Source organism: Taudactylus pleione, unplaced genomic scaffold, assembly GCF_031769625.1.
Source record: "Taudactylus pleione unplaced genomic scaffold, aTauple2 ptg000326l, whole genome shotgun sequence".
In the NCBI taxonomy this organism is placed as follows: domain Eukaryota; kingdom Metazoa; phylum Chordata; class Amphibia; order Anura; family Myobatrachidae; genus Taudactylus; species Taudactylus pleione.
Genome location: NW_028284727.1, coordinates 3,092,753 through 3,118,689, shown reverse-complemented (window position 1 = coordinate 3,118,689; position 25,937 = coordinate 3,092,753). Strand labels below are relative to the sequence as shown.

At 44.9% G+C, this 25,937-nt stretch overlaps 1 protein-coding gene across 1 annotated transcript in view; it reads right to left on the bottom strand.

Annotated features, from left to right (window-relative positions):
* Positions 1-25,075, bottom strand: part of ENPP1 (ectonucleotide pyrophosphatase/phosphodiesterase 1) — a 151,739-nt gene extending 126,664 nt beyond the window's left edge. The window contains exon 1 of the mRNA XM_088443096.1: positions 24,926-25,075. Within this exon, the coding sequence (XP_088299222.1) occupies positions 24,926-25,075 (150 nt within the window). The remainder of the gene's footprint in view (positions 1-24,925) is intronic.
* Between the last annotated feature and the right edge of the window lie 862 nt (positions 25,076-25,937).

The window sequence follows — 25,937 nt, the reverse complement described above, 5'->3', positions numbered from 1 at the left end:
GCCCACTGCCTGTCAGGGAACCAGTGCTGCTAGACCAGGTAAGTGATGACCGGTGCCCGGCACACTATGACATTACCCCCCCCTCTAGGGGTGGGCACCGAACATCCCACAAACGGCTTGTTAGGGAACTTCTGATGGAATTTTCGAAGGCGTTGAGATGCATGGATACCCGAAATTTTAACCCAACAACGTTTTTCTAGCCCGTATCCCTTCCAATCCACCAGGAATTGTACTGCACCTCGGGACATTATGGAATCTAAAATCTGTTTGACCTCTTATGCATTAAGTGTGCTTTCTGAACAGTTAAATAACAGTTGAAAAACATTGAACAACATCGAAGACCAGGTAATTACAAACCCATTACTTAGAAAATTTAATTTTTTCCAAAAACAAAAAAGACAATGTATCAAAAACAGCTTTTTATACTCTCACTCCATGGAATCATCTCTATGGCTACTACATCCTTTACTCTCCCTGCAGCTCACCCTTCTGTACATATTGCTACCTCAATCTACTCTCCACTTATGAACACACATGAGCTTTTAACTTATCTATACACACTGACAATAACATTTACAAACTGTCGCCATAAAAATCTTTCGGACAAATCCAACAATTATATTTATATCTCTCTCCTGCTGCTTCTATTAGCTGGTGACATATCACCAAATCCAGGCCCAACTCACATGCCACAGCCACAACGAACTATAAATCCAGCTAACCTCATAAACATTGCGTGTCTCCCTGGAATGCACGTTCTGTCTGCAATAAGCTAACATCCATCCACGACCTCTTTATTTCAACTAACCTCAACCTTCTGGCAATAACAGAAACATGGTTCACACAATCAGACACTGTCTCCCCTGCTGCACTTTCACATGGTAACCTACACTTCTCACATACCTCCAGGCCTGGTAATTGTAAAGGAGGTGGGGTAGGAATATTACTCTCCCAATCTTTCGCATACACAGTTCTCCCACAGGTACCTTCACTCACATTTACATTATTTGAAGTACAGTCTATCAGGACTTTCACCCCTTTCTCTCTGCGAGTTGCTGTTATCTATCGTCCACCTGGGCCACCTTAACAATTTCTGGAACACTTTTCTACCTGGCTCCCTCACTTTCTATCCTCAGACATCTCCACCATCATTATGGGTGATTTCAATATCCCCATTGACAGTCCACAATCTCCTCATGCCTCCAAACTACTCTCTTTAACCTCCTCTCTTGGCCTCTCCCAATGGACTGACTCCTCTACTCATCAGGAGGGCCACTGTCTTGCTCTTTTCCCTCTCTCAGATCACAACCTTATCACCTGCACACTCTCCTCCATTACATCAACGTCATTGAAATCAACCAAACCTAAACCCCGCAGAAATATTAATGCCATTAACCTTCAACAACTATCTACCTCTCTACAACAACAACTTTCACCAATTTCTACATTCACTTCTCCTGAGACTGCTGCATCACACCTAAACCAGATTCTAGAAAAAGCCCACAATGAAGTAGCTCCAGCTACCCATCACACACCATGTAGAGTTAGACGTCAACCGTGGCATTCTAGCTTAACAAGGCATCTACAAAAACTCTCGCGTAAAGTTGAACGTCAGTGGCGAAAGTCTCATACTCCAAGTGACTTCCTCACATATAAGACTATCTACAACTCTTATCGTACTGCTCTGGACGCTGCCAAGCAAACATATTTCCAATCTCTAATCTCTGCTCAAGCGACTTTTTAATACATTTAAACTGCTTCTTACCCCTCCATCACCCAAACCACCTGCTACTATCTGTGCACAAGATCTTGCTTCCTATTTTAGGGACAAGATTGATAAGATCCGAAATGAAATAGTAGGCTCTTCCTCAGCTAGTGACCTGCTCAATTCCCTACCTGAACCCTCTGGCACATTCTCTTCATTTGATCTCACAAACGAAGATGAAGTATCTACACTCTTCTCATCCTCCTACTCTATTATCTCTCCTCTAGATCCTATACCCTCACAAATCAGTAAAGCTCTGTCTCCTGTGCTTATCCCAACCCTAACCAAAATCTGTAATCTCTCTCTCTCTACTGGCAACTTTCAATCACTGTTCAAGCACGCAGTGATTACTCCCATTCTGAAAAAAGAAAAATTCTGACCCTAATACTCTCTCAAATTACCGTCCTATCTCCCACCTCCAATGCCCCTCCAAGCTACTTGAGACACCTGTCTACACCCGCCTCACACACTTTCTTAACTCACACAACTTATTGGACCCACTTCAGTCCGGCTTTCATTCCCAACACTCCACAGAGACAGCACTGACTATGGTAGTAAATGATCTGGTCACTGCCAAGGCTAAAGGCCATTACTCACTCCTAATTCTTCTAGATCTCTCTGCTGCTTTCGACACTGTTCACCACTCTCTTCTCATACAAACTGCAAATCCTAGGTCGTAAGGACACAGCTCTTTCTTGGTTTTCTTCCTACCTATCTGATCGCTCTTTTACTGTTTGTTTTTCTGATTCTGCTTCCTCTTGCTACCTCTATCAGTTGGAGTACCGCAAGGCTCTGTCTTAGGTCCTCTGCTATTCTCAATCTATACCACCTCTCTTGGCAAACTAATCCGCTCTTTTGAATTTCAGTACCATCTGTATGCGGATGATACTCAAATCTACCTATCCTCTCCAGATTTATCACCATCTGTATTGGTCCGTGTCACTGAATGTCTTTCTGCCATTTCATCTTGGATGTCATCTCTCCACCTGAAACTTAATATTTCCAAAACAGAATTAATTATATTTCCACCGGCCAATAACAGTTACCAACCTGATCTCTCTATCACTGTTGATAACTCAACCATCCACCCCTCCCCACAAGCTCGCTGCCTTGGTGTCATCCTTGACTCTGAATTGTCCTTTGTTCCCCACATTCAATCTGTCTCAAAATCATGTTACATACATTTAAAAAACATATTCAAAATTCGACCATATCTCACACAAGACACTGCAAAAACTCTAATCCATGTACTTATTATTTCCCGCATTGACTATTGCAATAGCCTCCTTACTGGTCTTCCCAAAAACAGGCTATCACCATTACAATCCATTATGAATGCAGCTGCAAGGCTTATCTTCCTTGTGAAATGTTCTTCGTCTGCTGCCCCGCTCTGTCAGTCCCTCCATTGGTTGCCGGTTTTCTATCGTATTCAGTACAAAATACTTTCACTTACACATAAGGCTATTAACCAAACCACACCAACATACATCTCTTCACTCATCTCAAAATATCTCCCAACCCGACCTCTCCGCTCATCACAAGATCTGCGTCTCTCATCCCCATGCATTACTTGCTCCCATTCACGGTTACAGGACTTTCTCCGCGCTGCACCCACTCTATGGAATGAACTACCTCGCACAATAAGACTTTCCTCTAGTCTCCAATCCTTCAAGCGTTCCCTGAAAACTCACCTCTTCAGGCAAGCTTATCAGATTCCAGAACCTCCCGCATAACCTGCATAGCTTCCATATCTAATTACATCCCCTTTTACAGTCCACACACAATCTCACACATCATCTTTCTCTCACATCCTCATGACATTTGGTCGACATTCCTGTGTGACTGGATCATGCAACTGTCAAAACCGGATAATTGGCGAAGACAGAATCTGTTTGCAATTGGAATCTGCGCAATGCTATCTTGTAAAGGGCGACAAGACTCCATCTTAGAAATAAAATCTCACAGCACTATTTTGTAAAAAAAAGGTACATAGTCAGCCTTCCTCAAACACAGGCAGACAGTGTTTAACACAAAAACTAACTTATTAGCATTTGGAACCCTATACAAAGCCCATCTTCAACCCAAAACAGGCAGAATAAACAGGGAGGCTCCGACAGCACAGCTGGAAGACTCCTTCCTGTATGAGAATTAAATTCACTGTATAAACACATTTTGCAATTGCAGTTTAAAAACATCAGAAAAATACATGTGTGCTTATGTGTATATATATATATATATATATATATATATATATATATATGTATGTGTGTACATGTGGCCCATCATGCATGGACTTATGTGTATAATATCACACACAGACTTATATTTGAAAAGTAGCAAAATTCCCTGCAACTCATACACACAATGTTAAACAAAACACAGTCAGCTTTTTAGTGATCCTTCCCAAAATCATACTGGCATGGCCAGACACACACATAGATGCCCTTCCAGCTTAGTGCTGCTCGCTGAGTGCCCCACCGACCCTCAGACGCACAACGCAATTCAGTGCTGTTTCTCCCCGCATACATACATTTAAAAGCAATGATCCCGTAACGCAAAAAGGATAATTATTATTTGGTTTAAACTAGGGGTGAGCGAGTTCGGTTTTACTCGGATTTACTCGGATCTTTAAACGGCATTTTATTGGCTATCGCCTATCATGTGTTTTGGATAGCCAATATAATAAATCCGAATTTGCGGTAAAGTGGCGATAAGAACCGAGTAAATCCGAGTAAAACCGAGCCTGCACATCCCTAGTTTAAACGCAATGTCAGTATATAAAGAAATGAATGTTTTCTGTAACTATGGCTTAGTAAATGACAATTGGACTGTGTTTGGTACCGTACTGATCTACTCTGTTCCCACAGTGTTCCGGTGGCATCGGTAAGAAGATCAGAACATGCGGCTATGAAATATGAATGTTAGAGAGAATAACTTCTTGAAATGTTGTATGCCATAGTTTAGACTAGATTTATTATGCAGCGGGAAAGTGGACACAATTAGGTTGTTGGAGGCTGGGTTGTGTCTTTGCACTGACCTCTGAATTGTACCGTAACGGAAGAAGCAAGAAGAGGAACCAATGAGAACCTGCCAACGTATTCTATTGTATTGCTTATCCCAGTACGGGTATATATGTGAGTGCTCTGAAACAAGATGCCAGTCTGCGGTGTTCCTGTTATGCTGTTTGACGGAGGTCTCATTATTGATGCCGGTAACTGGTCCCAGAGCGCACGCGTATGTATTGACTGTACCTTATGACCTAATGTTTGTACAATTTATTTTGCGCTCAATGTTAGATCATAGCGTGGTAACATCTGTACTTTTACCTGAATAATAATCTTTAGAGCGTTGGACCGCTATTCAACTGTCTTAGAGTTTTATTAATGGTATAATTAAACACAGTGCTAATTAGCAACATCTTGTGGTTTTAGAAGGTATAGGCAGGTTTTGTCTTAGAGGTTCTAGGCAGGTGAATCTTAGAGGTTTATAGGCAGGAATGTACTAAAGGTTTATTTACGATTCAACACAGCCAACCAAGAAACTGTGCATTCTGGCTGGAGCAATATATAGCACCTATCCTTGTGTATTCATGCCTATTTCCATATAGATTGTAAGCTTGCGAGCAGGGCCTTCCTACCTATATATCTGTCTGTTAGTACCCAGTTTTGTTCTATTAATGCTTACAATTGTAAAGCGCAATGGAATATGCTGCACTATATAAGAAACTGTTAATAAATAATAAATAAAATACTCCTCTTGGTGATTCACTGGAATTGCAGTGGGAGGTTTGCACGGTCTCAAATATCGATTAAGCACCAATGGTTTCAAATGAGAGGAATGGAATACGTTGGGAATCCTGAGAGTACCAGGAAGTTTTAAGCGAACAGCCACCGGATTGATGACCTGAAGAATCTGGAAAGGACCAATGAACCTGGGAGCAAACTTCATGGTGGGAACCTTTAATCGTAAGTCCTTAGTGGATAACCAGACTTTATCACCAGGGTTCAGTACAGGACTCCCTCTTCTCCTCTTGTCTCCCACTCATTTATACCTGGAAGAGGCATTTATACAAATTCATTTTCAACTCCCTCCAAATCCTGAAGAACCGACTCGCTGTGCCACCTACAGCTGGGAGAGATTCTGACTGAAGCGCAGGTACTTCTGGTATCACGGGATGTAGCCCATACTGAATGAAGAATGGAGAATACCCTGATGACTCATGGTACAAGTTATTGTGAGCAAATTCAGCCCATGGCAACAAGGAAACCCAAATCGTCTTGATTATCTGAGACATATATCCAAATGAATTTCTCTAAATCTTGATTTACGCACTCCATTTGACCAGTGTCTGAGGGTGGTACGCAGATGAGAAACTCAAGTTGATATTAAAACATTTACATAATGCTCTCCAGAACCTAGAAGTAAATTGTACCCCACGGTCTGATACAATGTCCTTGGGAAACCCGAGTAACTTGAAGATTCCTTTATAAATGTTTCAGCCAACTTCGGAGCCGATGGTAACCCTTTTAATGGAACGAAGTGAGTGATCTTGGAGAACCTATCCACCACTACCCAGATAGTATTGAACCCCTGGCAGGAGAGTAGATCTGCTATATAGTCCATGGATATATGGGACCAAGGACAATCAGGTACTGAAAGTGGACATAAAGACCCTGAAGGGAGTTGAGGGGACACTTTATGCTGAGCACAGATGGTACAACACAGATGGTACAAGCTGCCACAAAGTCTTTGACTTCATGACATTCAGTCGGCCACCAATAACTCCTAAAAATCAGTTCCAAAGTTTTCCCCACTACTGCATGACCTGAAAAATGTGAAGAATGAGCCCACTGGAGTAACTTAGATCGGAGTTCGGGTGCTACCAATGTTTTCCCTGGCGGGATCTTGACTTTAGAAACTGCGACAAAGCATCCAGGATTTAAAATTGGTTTATCCTCCTTTACTTCATCTTCCTGGGCAGAATTGAATGCTCGAGACAGGGTGTTAGCTTCAACATTCTTGCAACCTGAACGATAGGTGATAACCAGGTTAAACGGTCAAAAAACAGCGACCATCTGGACTGGCGATAATTCAGACAATGAGCAGTTTTGAGAGAAGTGAGGTTCTTGTGATCTGTGTAAACGGTCACCGGAAATTTTGCCTCCTCCAGCAGGTATCTCCACTCTTGCAATGCCAGCTTAATAGCCAACAACTCCTTATCCCCAACTGCATAATTCTTCTCTGGAGCAGAAAACTTACGGGAAAAGAACCCACAAAAGTACCACTTGCCCCACTCATCCTTCTGTGACAGTACCGCCCCAACTCCAACCGTGGAAGCATCCACTTCCAAGCAGAAAGGCAGATCGCAGTCAGGTTGTCTTAGAATAGGAGCTGACATAAAAGGCCTCTTCAGCTGCAGAAGACCATCTCCGGATATCTTGTCCTTTATTGGTAAGTGCAGTGATTGGAGCTGCTATGGTCGAGTATTCTTTAATGAACTGGCGATAGAAATTGCAGAATCCCAGGAAACATTGTATTGCCTTTAACCAAACAGGACGAGGCCAGTTAGTAATGGCAACTAGTTTTGCCTGATCCATCTGAAGGCAGGAACCAGAAATAATGTATCCCAGAAACGTTAGCTCTTTTTGCTCGAAGGAACATTTTTCAAGCTTGCAAAACAACTGGTTGGCCCGGAGTCATGTCAGCACTTCACATACATGCAGGAGATGACTTGTTACATCCTCTGAAAATATCAGGATGTCATCTAGATATACCACAACGTATTTGTAGAGCAAATCCCTGAAGATGTGATTCATATATTTTTGGAAGACAGCTGGAGTGTTGCTTAACCCTAAAGGCATGACTAGGTACTCGAAGTGACCATCACGAGTATTGAAGGCTGTCTTCCACTCATCTACAGCCCGAATCCTGATTAAATTATAGGTCCCGCGAAGATCCAGTTTGGTAAAAATCTTGGCTCCCTTAATTCGGTCGAAAAGTTCAGATATCAGAGGTAATGGAAACCGGTCTTTGATGGTAATAGCACTCAGGCCTCGGTAATCTATGCATGGTCTCAGACCTCCATCCTTCTTTTTGACAAAGAATAGACCGGCTCCCGCGGGTGATTTGGATTCCCTGATGAACCCACGCTCCAGATTCTCCTGAATATACTCAGATACTGATTGGGACTCAGGAAGTGAAAGAGGGAAGATTCTCCCGCGAGGTGGCTCTTTCCAAGGTAATAAGTCAATAGCACAATCCCTGTCCCTATGAGCAGGAAGAGTCTCGGCTGCTTTCTTACTAAAGACTTCTCGGAAGGACTGGTATGAAGCTGGAAGCTGAACTTCTGGAGAAATGACTGAACTCTGAATGGCTCAGTGAGGAGGTTTGACAGATGAGAACATGAACCATGGCATCGAGAGTCCCATGACAGAATTTAAGGTTCCTCCAAATCTAGCACAGGAGAATGCTTGCGGAGCCAGGAAGACCCAGGATAACCGGACTCTCGGCTGATGGCAGCATATAGAATTCTAATGATTCCAGATGGAGGGCCCCTACTTGCATCTTAATCTCAGACGTCCCAGAGTAAATGGTCACTGTAGGAAGTCTTTTCCCATCTACTCCGATAACACTGAGAGGTGTTTGAAGTGGCATAATCGGAATTCCTAGCTCTTGAACTTTCTTAGCCGTAATTAAGTTGCCATCGGCACCTGAGTCCAGAAAGGCCCAAACGACTTCAGAGGACCTCCCCAGGACCAGGGTCACATCTATGGAGAACTGAGGAATTACACAGTTTTTTTGGAGTGTGTTGAACTGTACCTAATCTGACCACCCCTCGATCAATTAGGCCTTCACATTTCGCGGACGTTTTGGACAGCCGGAGAGAAGATGACCTGGTTCACCACAGTATAAGCAAAGTCTGTTTTTAAACCTCCTTTCTCTTTCAGCAACCGGAAGACAAGATTTCTCAACCTGCATGGGCTCTTCTGGAAGTTCCACAGGTGCCGTGAACCGAGGAGCAAGCTTAAAAGGTGAACTGACAAGACTTTTCCTTTTCTTTTGCTCTCTCCATATGGCGAAGATCCACCAGATACACAGAGAGATCAAGTCATCCAGAGAGGTTGGTAATTCCCTGGATACAAGTACATCTTTGATTTGAGCAGCCACCGAAGGAGGTGGAACGGATTGTACCGATGCTGGCTGAACGGTACTGACTTAAATAATGCAGTGTCTGCATTAAGGTCTTCAGACACTGCATAATTTAAGCTTGATCCTGTTCTTGTGTCTCGACTCTAGCAAATAGATTCTCGAGCAAGTCTCTGGGTGACTGGTTACCAGCAGCATCCATGTTTTTTGGGCCAAAGTATTCCGTCACAAACTCTCAGGCGGATTGTGGATGCAACCCATATTCAGGGAATTGGCTAGACGTATTCCTGAGGCGTGGAGTCTAGTGTGCCAGCGGTATTCACCAGGGACCCTCGCAAGAAGGTATGGACTTGGCTGCATCCGACACACAGGTCGCGGCCCTCAGGTTAGGTTTCCTTATACAGGTGCTGGGAGACTTGGTTGGAGTGCAGAAGACTTGCGTAATCGACTAGCCAGGTCAGAACCAAACAGACGAAATGGTACCAGGGGGAGGCGTAAAAGGGTCACAAGGAATAGCCGAGGTGAGAACCAGATATCAATACAGAACCAGGGATCAGGCAGAATCAAAGTCACGAACAAGCCAAGGTCAGAACCAATAATCAGGATATGCACAGGAACGCTGGAGTATGGTAATGGAGCCTATACTCTGGCACTGAGGTGCTCCCAGGAACTTCCTTATATAGGTCAGGGTTCAATCCAGCCCCAATCAGCAATTCCCTAATCCTGACCTGACTATTTACTTGCAGTACAGCCCGCGCACCCCTAGGGGCGCCGTGACCCTCTGCACGCCATCAACAGAGGAAGCCCGCAGCAGGCACTGGGATTTCCATGCCTGCCGCTTGCCGGAGGACGTGACAGGGAACCTGAGGGGACGTCATCAGCAGCGCACGCCGGGATCTCCCCGCCCGCTGCCCGTCAGGGAACCAGTGCTGCCGGACCCGGTAAGTGATGACCGGTGTCCGGCACACTGTGACAGGGAGGAACCAAAGAAATTTGGGAGTCTCTCGGACATTCTGAGGAAATATGGTTTGAAAGCAGCGGCCTCCAAGACTACTCATGTGCTGCTTGTATTCTTTGTAAATCTCTTCCTCACAAAATGTCCAAGACTGAAAACTAAGCTTTATAGGGATATGACCTAATGCCCTCCCCAGGCTAATCTCACCAAATCCAACCTTATACCCCTTTTACACCAGAGCAAAAGCCTGGGTTATTGCTGGGTCTACTCAGGTTGCAGCTCAGTGTAAAAGGGTCCCTGAAAAATAACCCAGGTCAAGTGACCCGGCAATCCAACCCGGGTAGCTACCAGGGTCGGACCCAGGATGGACCTGGGTAATGGTGCAGTGTAAATGGCGCAACCCAGGTTATCTGACCTGTGTCATGACTAAAATGATCTGATTGGTGGCTGTGGAGCAGTCACCTCCCACTTTTTATGACATCACAAGTTTAGCAGGGCTGACTCAGGTTCAGTGTGAATGGGACTGACCTGAGAATAACCCATATCGCTGGTACTGTGTAAGCGGTGTCTGACCTGGGTTGGAACCATGTCTGAAAACCCAGGTCGGACCCAGGTTTTTGGTGGAAAAGAGGTATTAGTTACATAGACCTGGCCCTCCTCTCCTCTTAACTTACTTATTGCCCCTTCTCTACCTGACCAAGTTCCAGAGGAGTAGCGTGGAGCCATGGCACCTGTAGAAAGTGCATGTCATAGCACCCCCCCCCCCCCTCCCTGTAATGAACTGTGCCAGTGGGGTATAGCCAGCCTGTAGGGGAATACTGAAGTGAAGAGAAAAACAGCAAACAGTGGCAATTTCATGCTGGGCTTTGCGGTCCAATTGGGAGAATAGAATGCTTTGGTGATCTGACATTAAGGAGTAGCTCCTTTTGCACTGTTTTATTTATGTATAGAACTAGGATATGACTCATCTCCTTTGAATCATTGTTATTAGTCAATAGAGGAGATTGCATTATATATTCTGATCATTTAATTTAAATTGACAGAGTACATGTGCTAGAGTGAAATTCTACAGGATGCACACTTATTACTGCCCCAAGCAGCTGTCACTGGAGTGGGAAAACCTATAGGAAGCTCCCTTCTTAGCTATGTTCCTACTTTGCAAATTTATATTTATATATTCTATAATAATGTATATTACTGCAAGTACCACTAATCATGTTCTGTCTACCACCATTATTATTATTTCAGGTCTCCAAAGATTTTCTATAAGACCTTTCAAATAACACTGTGGGCGGGATATAATAGAGATCGAGTCTGCCGGAGGTGCGGGATGCAGACTGGTATTGATCGTTTTTTTAAAGTTGCAGTCATTTACAAGGCAAAGCCGAACTAGCTTTGCCTTATAAATGACTGCAACTTTAAAAAAACGATTGAGATCAGTCTGCATCCCGCACCTCCAGCAGACTCGATCTCTATTACATCCCACCCTACGCGTTTTCATGCCTGGGAACTCCAGCATTTATTTAAATAGCAAAGCAGTGACTCTTTTTAAACTCATACCTTATAATTGAAGTTTAGGATTTTACCTGAGATGTGTAACTATTAAGTCCATTGAAGCACAATGAATGAATGAGGAAAGAAGGAGGGAGGGGATAAAAGAGCAGGAGAGGGGAGGTAAAAGAGGCCAATATGAAAGGAGAGGAGACGGCAAAGCCAATCAGAGGGCCAGTGACAGAAGCCAATAATAAAGAAGAGGGGAAGGGCAGTGACAGAAGCCAATAAGAAAGGAGAGGAGAGGGGTGGTGACAAAAGCCAATAAGAAAGGAGTGGACAGGGGTAAAGAGCCGATCACAGAGAGGGAGGGAATTAAAGAGGTGAGAAGTGAATGTAATCAATCTGACAGGAAAGGGGAGATGACAGAAGATGATCACAGAGGAGGGGGGCCAGAGGGGAGGCAATCTGGGCAACTTGAGGGAGCATGAAATGTAGTTATTTAGGATATAGAGCAAACATACTGAGAAAAAAAACAAACAGGTGGACCTCATACTGTGCAGCGCCCCATGAATTCCGAAACCCTGGATTGTGCCCTCTGCCCATTTTGGCGCCCAGAGCTCATGCTCTACTGGAACCACCCTCGCTACATCCCTGCCAGGGTCTATCCCTTTACAACTCCCGGGTTCTTTTTACTCTGGACTTTGCCGACTCTCACCACCTCCGTTGATCTACACACAAATCTTGGTCTTTCAAACTTGCCCACTTCCTCTAATTATGATCATGCACCACTGAAAGACGTCATCTTGAGAATGCAGCTTCCTCCTATGGTGCTTAGCAGCATGAGAGCATTTATGGAGGTTGCAGTCGAGTTTGGAATGACTTCCACCAGTTCAAAGACCAACACCTAAGTACTTTATTTAGGAGGAACTTTTATCACTGCACCGATAGTACAAATTATAACTTACTGATTTGCACAGTTTTACATCTCACTGCGCAGGATCATCACTGACTGATTACTAGTTATTTCAAGGAACAAGATTGACAACATCTAACCCAATTGTGGATTGATAGACAACAACAAGACAGCTGTATCAAAGCAGATCATATTGAAAACCACTATTACTTCTATCTAGGATTGTACGTTTCTTTGACTAACATTACCTCTTTAAACAACATTAATATTAGTGGCTATTGGCTGCATCACGTGATTTGAATGTACATTCAAGGTTTTTCATCTCTAAGTAAACTTATTTGTGACATATAATTTTCCTGCAATTGCATCTATACTCTTTATTCTGTATTTCTTGCACATCCCAAAAGCACCAGGAATAGCCATGTTGCTCAACATTCCCACTTTCCCTGAACACTAAACCGTAGTCTAGCGCAGGAACTCCCCCTCTATATTTATTATGTTCCTCTGCAGTTCCTGCAGCACATACGTGAGTGAGCGCACACCTGAAAACCTTATTATGTTTGATTATTATTGACATCTGCTGAGATCCCAGCCGGGACCCGACCCAGGTGATCTCTAACTGAAAACTGGTCTGACTGGTATTTTAGGATTGATAGAGGCACCTGCTAATTACCTTCAAAAAGTAGATAGAGACAAAACATGTTGATACATATTGAAGAAAAGATACAGTTTTTATATTCCCTATTTGCCTTAGCATACTTTGTTACACATGCGGAATGTGCCTACCTTGACCTGGACCTCTCTCACAGGATGGGAGATCAGTTGCATATGCATGCCCCTGTGCTGTAACCAATGTCAATGATCCAACACAGGCTGGCGTGTTTCCATTCAGAGAATCCTTTGTTCATACTAGCAGCCTTATGGAGCTGCCATCACTGCAGCCCCAAAGGACTTTCAGTACCATATGCTGTAAGTACAGCTAATGTGGTGGGATTGACTGCTCTGGTTAACACTGCCATTAACTATTTGGCTACTCAGGACTGTCTGCTGTGGATTCACTTTCAACATCTTTGGAAAAATTTGGTACATTACTTGCCGTATATGATCTGGACAGGATGCGGTTAAATTACCGCCGCCCGGAATGCTGGCCATCAAAATCCCAACGGCGGAAGGGCAAACCAGGAATAAAGATAGGCGTCGGCATTTCGATGCCTATCTTTAGCCCCACGCCAAAATCCCGACGCCCGGCATGCCGAATGAAGTAAGCCGGGTATAGTTAGGTTATAGCCATGGGGAAGTGGGTGGGGGGGGGGGGGGAGGTTAGTTTTAGTCCCACCCTAAGGAGGGTTAGGCTAGGGGATGTGGGGACAGATTCCAGTCTGGACATTAGTATAAGTGTCCTTTCTTTCCCTGTGCTTCTATCTTTTTATATGTGTGGATTTTGCTAGTTGATTTTGTGTCCTCCTCTCAGATGTCACATGGTAGGAGGGACCCTGGTTCTCCACTCCCATCGGCCACACTACGGACTGGGGCACCAGGCATGGGGCGAGCAATGATGGGCTTCACCTGTGCCATACTGCCAAAGTGTAGCTCAGATTTTGTTTCTTATAAAGAGTACTGCGAGTTTAACGTCCATCCCAAACCCATATCAAGTCCCAGTTAATAACCACATGATGTTTCCTGCTTTGTCAGTGGTGGCTGCATCGTTTGCCTTGTTGCTGCACTAGATCGCAGCCCATGTGGTTTTCATAGGAGAGAAATCCACTTTGGAGTCAGGTTATTGCAAAGTTATGCAGCTAAATCTTCTTAATGAAAGTGCAGTCACAAAGTGTGACACCTGCAGTAAAAAAAATATAAGTCAGCGGAGGTTCTATGTTGTACGCTTGGCACACAGAATGTAAACACAACATGGCCAAGGGGCAGGGGAATATTAATGACATAGAAAGAGGCATTGTTAAATGGTCAGTCCCAAGTGCAAACAAAATGACAATGACTTCTAATTCGCCTGGTAATATTGTTGTCCATAGTATGCGAGGATGGTCTCATGGCATATGGGAAGCTCACAAGCACAAATTGTGATGGGACCCCGAAACTGTGGTGAAGGACTACAAAGTTTTAAAGTGAGGGGTCCCTGAGACCCACATTTTTTTTTCGCTCAGCCCAATCACTGAGCACCATAATAATGTTAACTATATCCAACTGCCTGTCCTTTCCCCAGTCACAGTGGTTTTCCTCAGCTACAGGAGTTGAAATTCAAACCCCTCTCTTCCTCCACCGCAGTGATTGACAGTCTGCTGCCGTTTGGGGGCAGGGAGGGGGCAGCGATGCTGTCCGTCTCCCAAGACAGAGGTGTTTCGCCGCCGTTGCGGGGGAGGGAAGAAGCCAGGACCTCCATCGGCTGACTGAGATTTCCTGGACTTCCTCTAAGCTGCGACAGCCAGCTGCGGGACACCATGGGTTTCCGCAGCAAGCCGATAGTATGCAGATTATCCGATGCTGCATTGGACAAAATCAGGCCCTAGGTTCATTACTTATCTCTCTCTTTACAGTCACATTTAAGTGTCAATTATCTCTTTGCATCCTCCTTGACCTTGAACAGTATGCTATTGGGCACCCTAGGTTCATAATATACAAAGTATATAAATAAGGGGGATGTAGTTGGGATCCGTGTGCTTTGTATCCCGGCGCCTGACAGGGGTGAGAATACTGACACCAGCATCCCGGCAATCCTTGCAGGTAAGTATGAGGGCTAGGTTTAGGGTAAGGCTCTAGGGGGTGGGTTATGGTTAGATTGTGGGGAAGGTGAGTTAGGGGGAGGGTTAGCAGTTAGTGTAGGGGTACTTACCTTTGTGCATCAGGATTCTGACTGTCGGGATGCCACTGTTGGTATTGAGACCGCTGGCATCCCGTACCCAACCCAAATAGGGCAATGGAACACACATGCTATCAGAAAAAGTTTAATGTAATCACCCCTGAATAAAAGCTATAATACTATCCCACAGGTGTGTCAAGAAGGATGCCAAGGCTAGAATCGCATCACCTTTCCCATAATTTATAAGTAGCCATGGAATTTCTGCCAGTGTGTCAATAGTGTGCATGGCTAGACACATCATTAACCAGAGCTCTCCACTTGTAAATATCAGGAGGATCTCGAGCAAGCCATGTTCTAGCCATCATGACTACTTCAACCCATATTTAATGCTGCTGCCTGCCACTCTGAGCCTCATACCTGTGCCAATTACTTAATTGGCTACTCATCCACCTCAGAGTTCAATTCAAACTCTTCACCTTATATAAAACACTATACATGCCACTACCCCTACATATCATCTGTTAACACTACTCCACTCATCCCCACTGTGACCGGATGACCTCGCTATGCCAGGTGATCACAGATATTCTGTGTAGCTAGATAGAATAGAGGACGTTTCTCATACTTGAGCAACCTCATTTGGTTTACTTCACCACTCGTAGGGATTCCCTCTCACTGTCAGTAACAGCCTGCTGCTGACTCCTTCCACTGTGTTGTGGGCTGAAAATGGCAAGTAGATTACATCGCCTGGAACCACTTGTTCCTCCCAGGCTCTTACCACTGGCACCTGTTACTGCTTATTTCTGGGTACGCATGCTCGCGCTGCTGCAACATCTCCTGGTTAGTGTTGGCTGATTCCAGCTGGTACCTCACTATGGACCAGTCTGCAGCGGGTAGCTGGCAGAGGGCTTGATCTTGGCGACACTGGACTCAACCCAGAAAAGCCGAAGAAAGGAGTAGCATTTGGCGCTACACTAGGATTCATAGGACACAAGTAGATGCAGGCATTTTGACACAAGTACTGTAGTTATTTATTGCTCCAAAGATGTCTTTACAAAGACAGACACTTCACAGCACACAAGTTGTTACATAGATTAGCTTCTCACAGAGTCATGTGATATCTACATCAGCCCATTATACAGTAATAGGACATCATGCAGCAGGTTGTATTTCTGAACATATATCTAAGACTAGTACACAAATCAGGAAACTGTCTCCCAAAATTTAAACACAAGTAATTTTTCACAGGAACTGGTCAATTGCATTCCTCCTTTGACATATCTATGACCCAAACCAAACCATTTTCACTTGAACACGATCTTATTTTACACATACTGTCCCCTTCTTTAAAATAGCTTTAGAAAACTTCATCATACAGGAATACCACCTGTAGTATATGGAATCTAATCAAAGGTTGAGTCAGTTAATACTAAACGTTTTGCTAGGACCAGGATAATCATCAGATCACTTCATATGTTACAAAACAAGGTGATTTCTATAAAAATGTTGCAGCAGCACAAGGTATTAACCTCTTCAGTTCCGCAGCCACTATCTTGGCCACATGGGCTGGTTCCCCGACCACAACCACCTCACCTCATCTCTGGACACCTCCTCTTACTCACACATTCAAGATTTCTCCAATGCTGCCCCACTGCTCTAGACCTTCCTCAAGTATCTATACCATCAAAAGTGCCAGGATGTATCACTAAACACATGCAGGGATAGGGGTACCTACATTATAGCTGGTACATTCCTGCCATGTGTTAGAAGTAAAGTGATTGCTAATGTGATCTCTTTTCTTCTGGGTTCCGGACCCACTAACTCTACTGCGCATGTGCGAGCTGAACAAACCAGTGAGTGGCCAGAAGAATTCCTTTCCCAGAAGAGTTTGCCTTAAGATGGCATTAGCTACTGGGATCAAGCTCTGGAACACAAAGCATTCCAGACCTCAGTAATATATATATATATATATTAGGGGTGAGCGGGTTCGGATTTCTGAAATCCGAACCACCCGATCCGAGGCCGATCCGAGTCAGGCTCGACTTTTCCCGCCTGACTCGGATCTGAAATCGAGGCAAAACGTCATCATCCCGCCTTCCGGGTCTCGCGGGTTTTGGATCCTATATAAGGTACCCGCGTCGGCGCCATTTTCTCACTCGGCTGTGGACAGTGAAGAGGGAGGGTTGGAGTTAGGGCTGGCTGGGCTGTGTAGTGTAGTGTTGTAGTGTAGTGTAGTGTAGTGCAGTGTTGTGCTGTGCTGCGCTGTGCTGCTGTTGTCCATAGGGGCTGTGTCCACTACTTCAAAGTCCATAGGGGCTGGCTGGACTGTGTTGTGCAGTCAGTTGTCCATAGGGGCTGTGTCCACTCCAAAATCCTGTGCAGTGTCCCAGTCCTAAAGGGGTGCTGTAGTGTTGTCCAGGGGGTGCTCTGTCCATCAGGGGTGCTCCCCCCAAGTGCTAAAAAAAAATATATATTTTTTCTGTGTTTGTGAATTGTGTGCACTGTGGCTGCACGTGCATCAACAAAGGAGCAGCGCCAAGCGTGCGCCTGTATCCCATAAGTAAAAGGCCGGCTGGCTTGTCCATTAAAGGGTGCTGTAACCCCCAAAGGGCACTCCAAACAAAATAAAAAAATATATTTTTTTGTGTTTGTGAATTGTGTGCGCAGTAGCCGCACGTGCATCAACAAAGTAGTGCCAAGCGTGCGCATGTGTCCCATAAATAAAGGGCCAGCTGGATTGACCGTTAAAGGGTGCTGTAACCCCCAAAGTACACTCCAAACATAATAAAAAAATATTTTCTGTGTTTGTGAATTGTGTGCGCAGTAGCCGCACGTGCATCAACAAAATAGTGCCAAGCGTGCGCCTGTGTCATAAGTAAAGGGCTGGCTGGCTTGTCCGTTAAAGGGTGCTGTAACCCCCAAAGTCCACTCCAAACAAAATTAAAAAATATTTTCTGTGTTTGTGAATTGTGTGCGCAGTAGCCGCACGTGCATCAACAAAGTAGTGCCAAGCGTGCGCCTGTGTCCCATAAATAAAGGGCCGGCTGGATTGACCGCTAAAGGGTGCTGTAACCCCCAAAGTACACTCCAAACAAAATAAAAAAATTTTTTCTGTGTTTGTGAATTGTGTGCACTGTGGCTGCACGTGCATCAACAAAGGAGCAGCGCCAAGCGTGCGCCTGTGTCCCATAAGTAAAGGGCCGGCTGGCTCATTTCTTAAAAGGTGGTGTAACCCACAAAGTGCACTAGTCTCCAACAAAAATAAAAAATTATTTTCTGTGTTTGTGTGCGCCTTACCCGCATGTATATATCAATATAACATAAATGGAGGACCAAACTTTCTCCGATAAAAATAAAATAGGGAAAGATCAAGAACCACTTCCTCCTAGTGCTGAAGCTGCTGCCACTAGTCATGACAGACGATAACATGCCATCAACGTCGTCTGCCAAGGCCGATGCCCAATGTCATAGTAGAGGGCACATACAATCCCAAATGGCAAAGTTCAGGAAAATTACCTTGAAAAAAACATTTAAATCATCTGAAGAGAAACGTAAACTTGCCAATATGCCATTTACGACACGGAGTGGCAAGGAATGGCTAAGGTCTTTCCCTATGTTCATGACTAGTGGTTCAGCTTCACATGACGATGGAAGCCCTCCTCCCACTAAAAAAATCAAAAGAGTTAAGCTGGCAAAAGCACAGCGAAGAACTGTGCGTTCTAAGAAGATATCACAAATCCCCAAGGAGAGTCCAAGTGTGGTGGTTGCGATGCCTGACCTTCCCAGCACTGGACGGGAAGAGGTGGCTCTTTCCACCATTTGCACGCCCCCTGCAAGTGCTGAAAGGAGCACCCACAGTCCACATGCTGATATGCAAATTGAAGATGTCACTGTTGAAGTACAACAGGATGAGGATACTGATGTAGCTGGCGCTGAGGAGGAAGTTGGCGAGGAGGATTCTGATGGTGATGTGGTTTGTTTAAATCAGGCTCCGGGGGAGACAGTTGTTGTCCGTGGGATGAAAAAGCCCATCACGGTCATGCCTGGGCAGAAGACCAAACATTCCACCTCTTTGGTCTGGCAATATTTCTATCCAAATCCGGACAACAACTGTCTTGCCATATGTACCATATGTAAAGGTGAAATAAGTAGGGGTAGGGACGTAAACCACCTAGGAACATCCTCCCTTATACGGCACCTGCAGCGCGTTCATAAAAAGTTACTGTCAAGTTCAGAAACTTTGGCTAACACCGTAAGCAGTCCAGGGACACCTAAATCCCGATGTCCTGTTGTATCCAAGCACCTGCAAATCACACCGTCAACTCCCTCCTCGTCAATTTCCTCCTTAGTCAGGATCGGAGGTAGTCCTGCAGGCCATGTCACTGGCATGACTGACTCTCCTATCCGGGATTCCTCCGGAGGATCCTGCATTGCTACGCCTCCTGCTGCCGCTGCTGCTGTTGCTGCTGCTGGGAGTCGTTCATCATCCCAGAGAGGAAGTAGGACCACTACTTTTACTAAACAATTGACCCTCCAACAGTCCTTAGCGAGGAGGATGAAGTACGACAGCAGTCATCCTGAAGCAAAACATATAACTGAGGCCTTGACTGCTATGTTGGTGTTAGACGTGCGTCCGGTATCCGCCATTAGTGCAGTGGGATTTAGACAATTGATGGAGGTAGTGTGTCCCCGGTTCCAAATCCCGTCTAGATTCCACTTCACTAGGCAGGCGATACCGAGACTGTACAGAAACGTCAGAAAAAATGTCCTGAAAAATGCCGTTGTACCCAATGTCCACTTAACCACGGACATGTGGACAAGTGGAACAGGGCAGACTAAGGACTATATGACTGTGACAGCCCACTGGGTAGATGTATCACCTTACGCAGCAACAGCAGCAGCGTCACCAGTAGCAGCATCTCAGAAACGCCAGCTCGTTCCAAGGCAGGCTACGCTGTGTATCACCGGTTTCAGTAAGAGGCACACCGCCGACAACCTCTTAGAGAAACTGAGGGAAATCATCGCCCAGTGGCTTACCCCACTTAGACTCTCCTGGGGATTTGTGATATCTGACAACGCCACCAATATTGTGCGAGCATTACATCTGGGCAAATTCCAGCACGTCCCATGTTTTGCTCACACAATAAACTTGGTGGTGCAGAATTTTCTGAAAAGCGACAGGGGCGTGCAGGAGAAGCTTTGGGTGGCCCGAAAAATTTCTGGCCACTTTCGCCATTCAGCGACTGCGTGCCAAAGACTGGAGCGCCAGCAAACACTCTTGAACCTGCCCCACCATCACCTGAAGCAAGAGGTTGTTACGCGGTGGAACTCAACCCTCTGCTTCAGAGGATGGAGGAGCAGCAAAAGGCCATTCAAGCCTATACATCCACCTATGACATAGGCAAAGGAGGGGGTATGCACCTGACTCAAGCGCAGTGGAGAATGATTTCCGTGTTGTGCAAGGTTCTCCAGCCCTTCGAACTTGCCACACGTGAAGTCAGTTCAGACACTGCCAGCTTGAGTCAGGTCATTCCCCTCATCAGGCTTTTGCAGAAACAGATGGAGAAAGTGAAGGAGGAGCTAAGATGGAGCGATTCCGCTCGGCATGTGGGACTTGTGGATGAAGCCCTTCATTCGCTTTGTCAGGATTCCAGGGTGGTCAATCTGTTGAAATCAGACCACTACATTTTGGCCACCGTGCTCGATCCTAGGTTTAAAGCCTATGTGGTGTCTCTCTTTCCGGCCGACACAAGCCTGCAGAGGTGCAAAGACCTGCTGGTGAAAACACTGTCAGCTGATGCAGAACGTGACACGTCAACAGCTCCTTCTTCATTTTCTCCAGCAACTGGGGCTGCCAGGAAAAAACTTAGGTATCCTAAGCAACCCGCTGACGGTGATGCAGGGCAGGCAGTACCAAGTTTGGACATCTGGTCCGGACTGAAGGACCTGGCAACAATTTCTGACATGTCTACTGTCACTACATATGATACTGTCACCATTGACAGAATGGTGGAGGATTACATCGGTGACAGCATCCAAGTAGGCATGTCAGACAGTCCATACCTGTACTGGCAGGAAAAAGAGGCAATTTGGAGGCCCCTGTACAAACTGGCTCTATTTTACCTGAGTTGCCCTCCCTCCAGTGTGTACTCCGAAAGAGTGTTTAGTGCAGCCGGGAACCTTGTCAGCGAAAGGCGTAGGAGGTTGCTTCCACAAAATGTGGAGAAGATGATGTTCATAAAAATGAATTATCAACTCTTCCAGGGAGACCAGCCTCCAGAACGTACAGAGGGACCTGTGGTGGTGGATTCCAGTGGGGACGAGTTAATACTCTGTGAGGATGAGGATGTACACAACACTGAAGAGGGTGAGGAGTCGGTGGATGAGGAGGATGAGGACGACATCTTGCCTCCGTAGAGCCAGTTTGTGCAGGGACAGATTAATTGCCAGCTTGTTTTGTGGGGGCCCAAACGAACCAATCATTTCAGCCACAGTTGTGTGGCAGACCCTGGCGCTGAAATGATTGGTTTGTTAAAGTGTGCATGTCCTGTTTATACAACATAAGGGTGGGTGGGAGGGCCCAAGGACAATTCCATCTTGCGCCTCTTTTTTTTCTTTGCATTATGTACAGTTTGGGGCCTAGTTTTTCAAACTGCCATCCTGTCTGCCACTGCAGTGTCACTCCTAGATGGGTCACGTGTTTGTGCCGCCCACTCGTGTCGCTTAGCATAGTCATCCAGCTACCTCGGTGCAACCTTTTGGACATAAAAACACTATTGTGAGGTGTGAGGTGTTCAGAATAGACTGGAAATTAAGGTTATTGAGGTTAATAATAGCATAGGAGCAGAAAAACCAACACATTCTGTGATTTTAGCTGTTTTTATGCTTTTTAAAAAAAAAATACAGATCCAAAACACAAAATTCAGAACCCAAAACACAGATGGGTGGTTTTGGCAAAACCAATCCAGATCCAAAACACGAAGAAAGATCCAGATCTAAAACCAAAACACAAAACACGAAAAGTGGCCGGTGCACACCCCTAATTATATATATATATATTAGTCACAATTCATGATATATGTATATGTGTATTTAATGTATTAACATATCGATTTATGTGGTACTTTTTTTTATCTCTGTGGCATACCTCCCAACTTCCCCGCATCCAGTGGGACCAGTCCCGTTTTTCTGGGACTGTCCCACCCACGGGCCGCAGTGTCCAGCGGTGGGGGGGAAGTTGGAGAGAGCACAAACCGCTGCACTGCATAGCAGAACAGCGGGTGTGCAGGAGGAGAACAGATGCTGTGCACATGCGCACGGCATCTGTTCTCATGTGTGCAGACTGCCTGGGGGCTGCCCAGCATCTCTATGAGTGCTGGGCATGTCCCCAAAGTGACGAAAATGGGGGAAGCCGCGAGGCTCTGCCCTGTTTTCCATATGCCCTGCCCCTTTTCCTATAAGCAAAGCCCCCTTTTTGGTCGAGCGTGCCTCCGGCGCACAACCTGTCCCTCCTTGTCATTTCCAAATGTTAGAAGGCATGCTGTGGTGAGGATGTGGTACGGTGTGTTGGATACACTGGAGGAAAAGGGCCGGAGGGATATGGCTGGGTGTGGTTGGGTTCCTATCAGGAAAAGAAGGGCCAAGTTCAGAGCGAGATTAATAAGAGCTGTTAGCGGCAACTGAGGGCGGGTCTGTAGATCTCTCTCCTCAGTGCCTGCCCTCCTGTATCCCGGGCAGCCGATGAGCGGCTAAGCGGTGCCGGGCACAGGGGGGGGCAGAGCCGGAGAGGAGGCATTAGCGGAGCGGGCAGCGAGGGAGTGCCACTGACGGGAGGAGAGCATCGCTGCGGAGGTCCCAGCTGTGGAACCAGCAGAGCGGCCGGCGTGGGCTGAGGTGACCAGGACGTGGCGGCCGGGAGCAGTGAGCGTGGAGTGCCTGTGCTTCCACGGCACATACATATATATAAAATGAACCATCCGTCATGTAAAATTGCCTGAGTTCTACCTACATGGTTAGTAGGAAATAGTTTTGATAACATGTCTCTGTACAACATACATATGTTGTTAATATATATTTAAGAGTAAAGCTGAGCATCCACTATACAATTTTCTGTCAGATATCGGTCTGGTTGGAATGAAAACCTGGTAATGTGTGGGAGTAAATGACAGTCATCCATTTGCTCACACACTGGAAAATAGCCAAAAATGGTTGTTCAGGCAAATTGGTTAAAACAAACAAATTTAACCAATTTGAACATTTTTTTTGTCCATTTTTCAGTGTTTAAAACCATATGATCGACTGTCATTTGCTCCCAACATTACCAGGTTTTCATTCCAACCAGCCAGATTGGACATATATCTGACAGAAAAGTGGGGAAATAATTTTTATATCCAATGTTTCAATTGCTTTACTATGCAATATTAGGATTTATGGGTATATAGACTAATGGAAATACTAAACCAGTTATACATACTATAACATTTAAAGGGGATTTTCCCAAGTAGGCCTTAATTGACTACAATTACTTGGGTGGAGGCACTGATTCAATAGTATGTGTACCACTTAGTGGGAAGATATAAGTAGGTACCCTAAATTACAAGGTAGTTAGTAACCTGGTGACCCTAGAGATGGTAAAAGGGGGGTTACATTAGCAACAGCATTTTAGATAAATACCTCCAATATCTGCTGCAGTCCCCCATACATACTGGGAATATTTAATATTTGCAGGTAGCCCCTAAAAGCTTATGTCCTGAAGCTATTCTCATCTTGCCAATATAATCAGATATTTATCAAGCCTTATGGCTCTTAGATCATGCAGATAAATAGGCAACTTTAACAGAAGTGCAAAAATCTATTTGTCTATCACTTCAAACTCGATGAAGTCAGTGACATATGTCAGGGCTTCTAGTTTCACATACTATTAACACATTTACTCCATAATAGTAAAAATATTAATATACAGTAGCCAAGTTATTCTTTAAAATTAGTAATTGTCAGAAAAACCAATCTATTATATTCAGCATTCCCGAGTTAATTCACGCAATATTTTAAATGCAATCAGACCCATATATAAAAGATGTCCTAATTGGCTAGACACAGCTTTAAACATAGGGGAGTGTACACCACAGTATCCCTGATATGCAGAACATTTCTTGCTGTAGGTTTCAACTAGAGGTGACTAAACACAGTAGCTATGTAGCCAAAAAAAAAAAGCTTGTCTGTGTCAAAAAGCACTAAAACATGTGCAAAGCACAGGAACTGAAATACTTTGGCAGAAAACTATGTAAGTATTATTTTAAAATAGAGATGGTTAAAAAAAAAAAAAAAGTAAAATATACTAAATTGTAGTTAAAAAGACAAACAGAGAAAATTATTTTCTGAGGTCATGGATATTAACTGCCCAAGAGTAGATAACACATTGTTTAGCTGCAGCATTATAATAGATCTGGTGGGATGTTAATTTTTAGCTCTGGATTTAAAACTTAAATAAATTAAAAAAATGACACACACAGGAGGCTATCTTTTAGGACTACTTTGCCTTCTGCAAATCAGTGTAAGGAAACAAAATATTTTTTAAACATTATTAAATTATTCAGGTAATGTCTACATTAGCCTTATTCCTGTATTATTTATTACATATGTGCATTAGTTCAATACACTTTCGGGAATAAAATAAAAATCTTACTAAAAGATCAGTTCAGCAGGAGGATAAAAATAAGCTTAATATTAGTAATGATTAACAGGGCCTGGCCTCCCCCATGCACATGCCCTTTATCCCAGTGCATACACAAAGTGGTGAATTGCAATAATTCATGCTGAGCAAAAGAATAGAACTCTCACCAGGGACAGGACTTTCCACTTGCTGGATTTTTTCTTCTTGTTAATAGCCGGACCAGTTCTCACTGGTTCTTCTGCCATATCTAGAGAATTCAGCATGCGTTCTGCTTGCACTTCTCTGCCCGTGTCCCCATTCCTTGCCTCACTATCCATCCTCAGAAATGATTACAAATACAGTCAGAGGCAGCTACACACATTTTCTGTGCTGCAGAGCTCAAACAGGCTTGCCCCGCCTGCTTCCTGGGGATAATGCCATGCACATGGAAATGCTTCCACTCCTCGCAATCAACAAGTTTTTCCTGTGCATTATGGCACGTGCTTCCATTACATTTAAAAACACTTTATCTTCAAATTATATTTTAATTGAACAATATAAATATACATGAAAAATATTAAAATTGCCCAATGTTCCACATTTAACTTGACTAGATTATGTATAACTGCTGCAATCTAGAATATAGTCAGTTTTATATACAGTACAGGGCCGGCTCCAGGGTTCTGAGCACCCTGTGCCGGCTCTTAAGAGAGTGCCCTAACCTCGCGTGACCGAATTTGGGGGCATAGCCTAATTACCATAGGCCACGCCCCCTGTGTGACGTTATTTGGAGGCATGCCCACATGGCACGCCTCCAAATAACGTCAGGCTGGGGGTAAAACCCAGCACTCCATCACTGGCGGGGCTTCCCCCAGCCCTCTCCCGTCAGTGAATGGTTGCCACGCGCATGCGGGGCGGCATCCATTCACTCTCTGGGGGTCCGGCACCGTTGCACAGCTGCGGCAGTGGGGGTCCCCAGCCTCCCGATTTGACCACCCGCTACTTCGGCCTGCGGGTGGAACAGCGGGACATTACTGTCCCGCTGAAATCGGGATGCTGGGGAGGGGTGCCGCCCTCTGCGGGTGGCGCCCCTGTGCAACCGCACTGGTCGAATACCCCTAGAGCCGGCCCTGATACAGTACAACTGTCAATTTGATATTATATTTAAACAGATCTACAGTTTTGAATTCACACAATCTA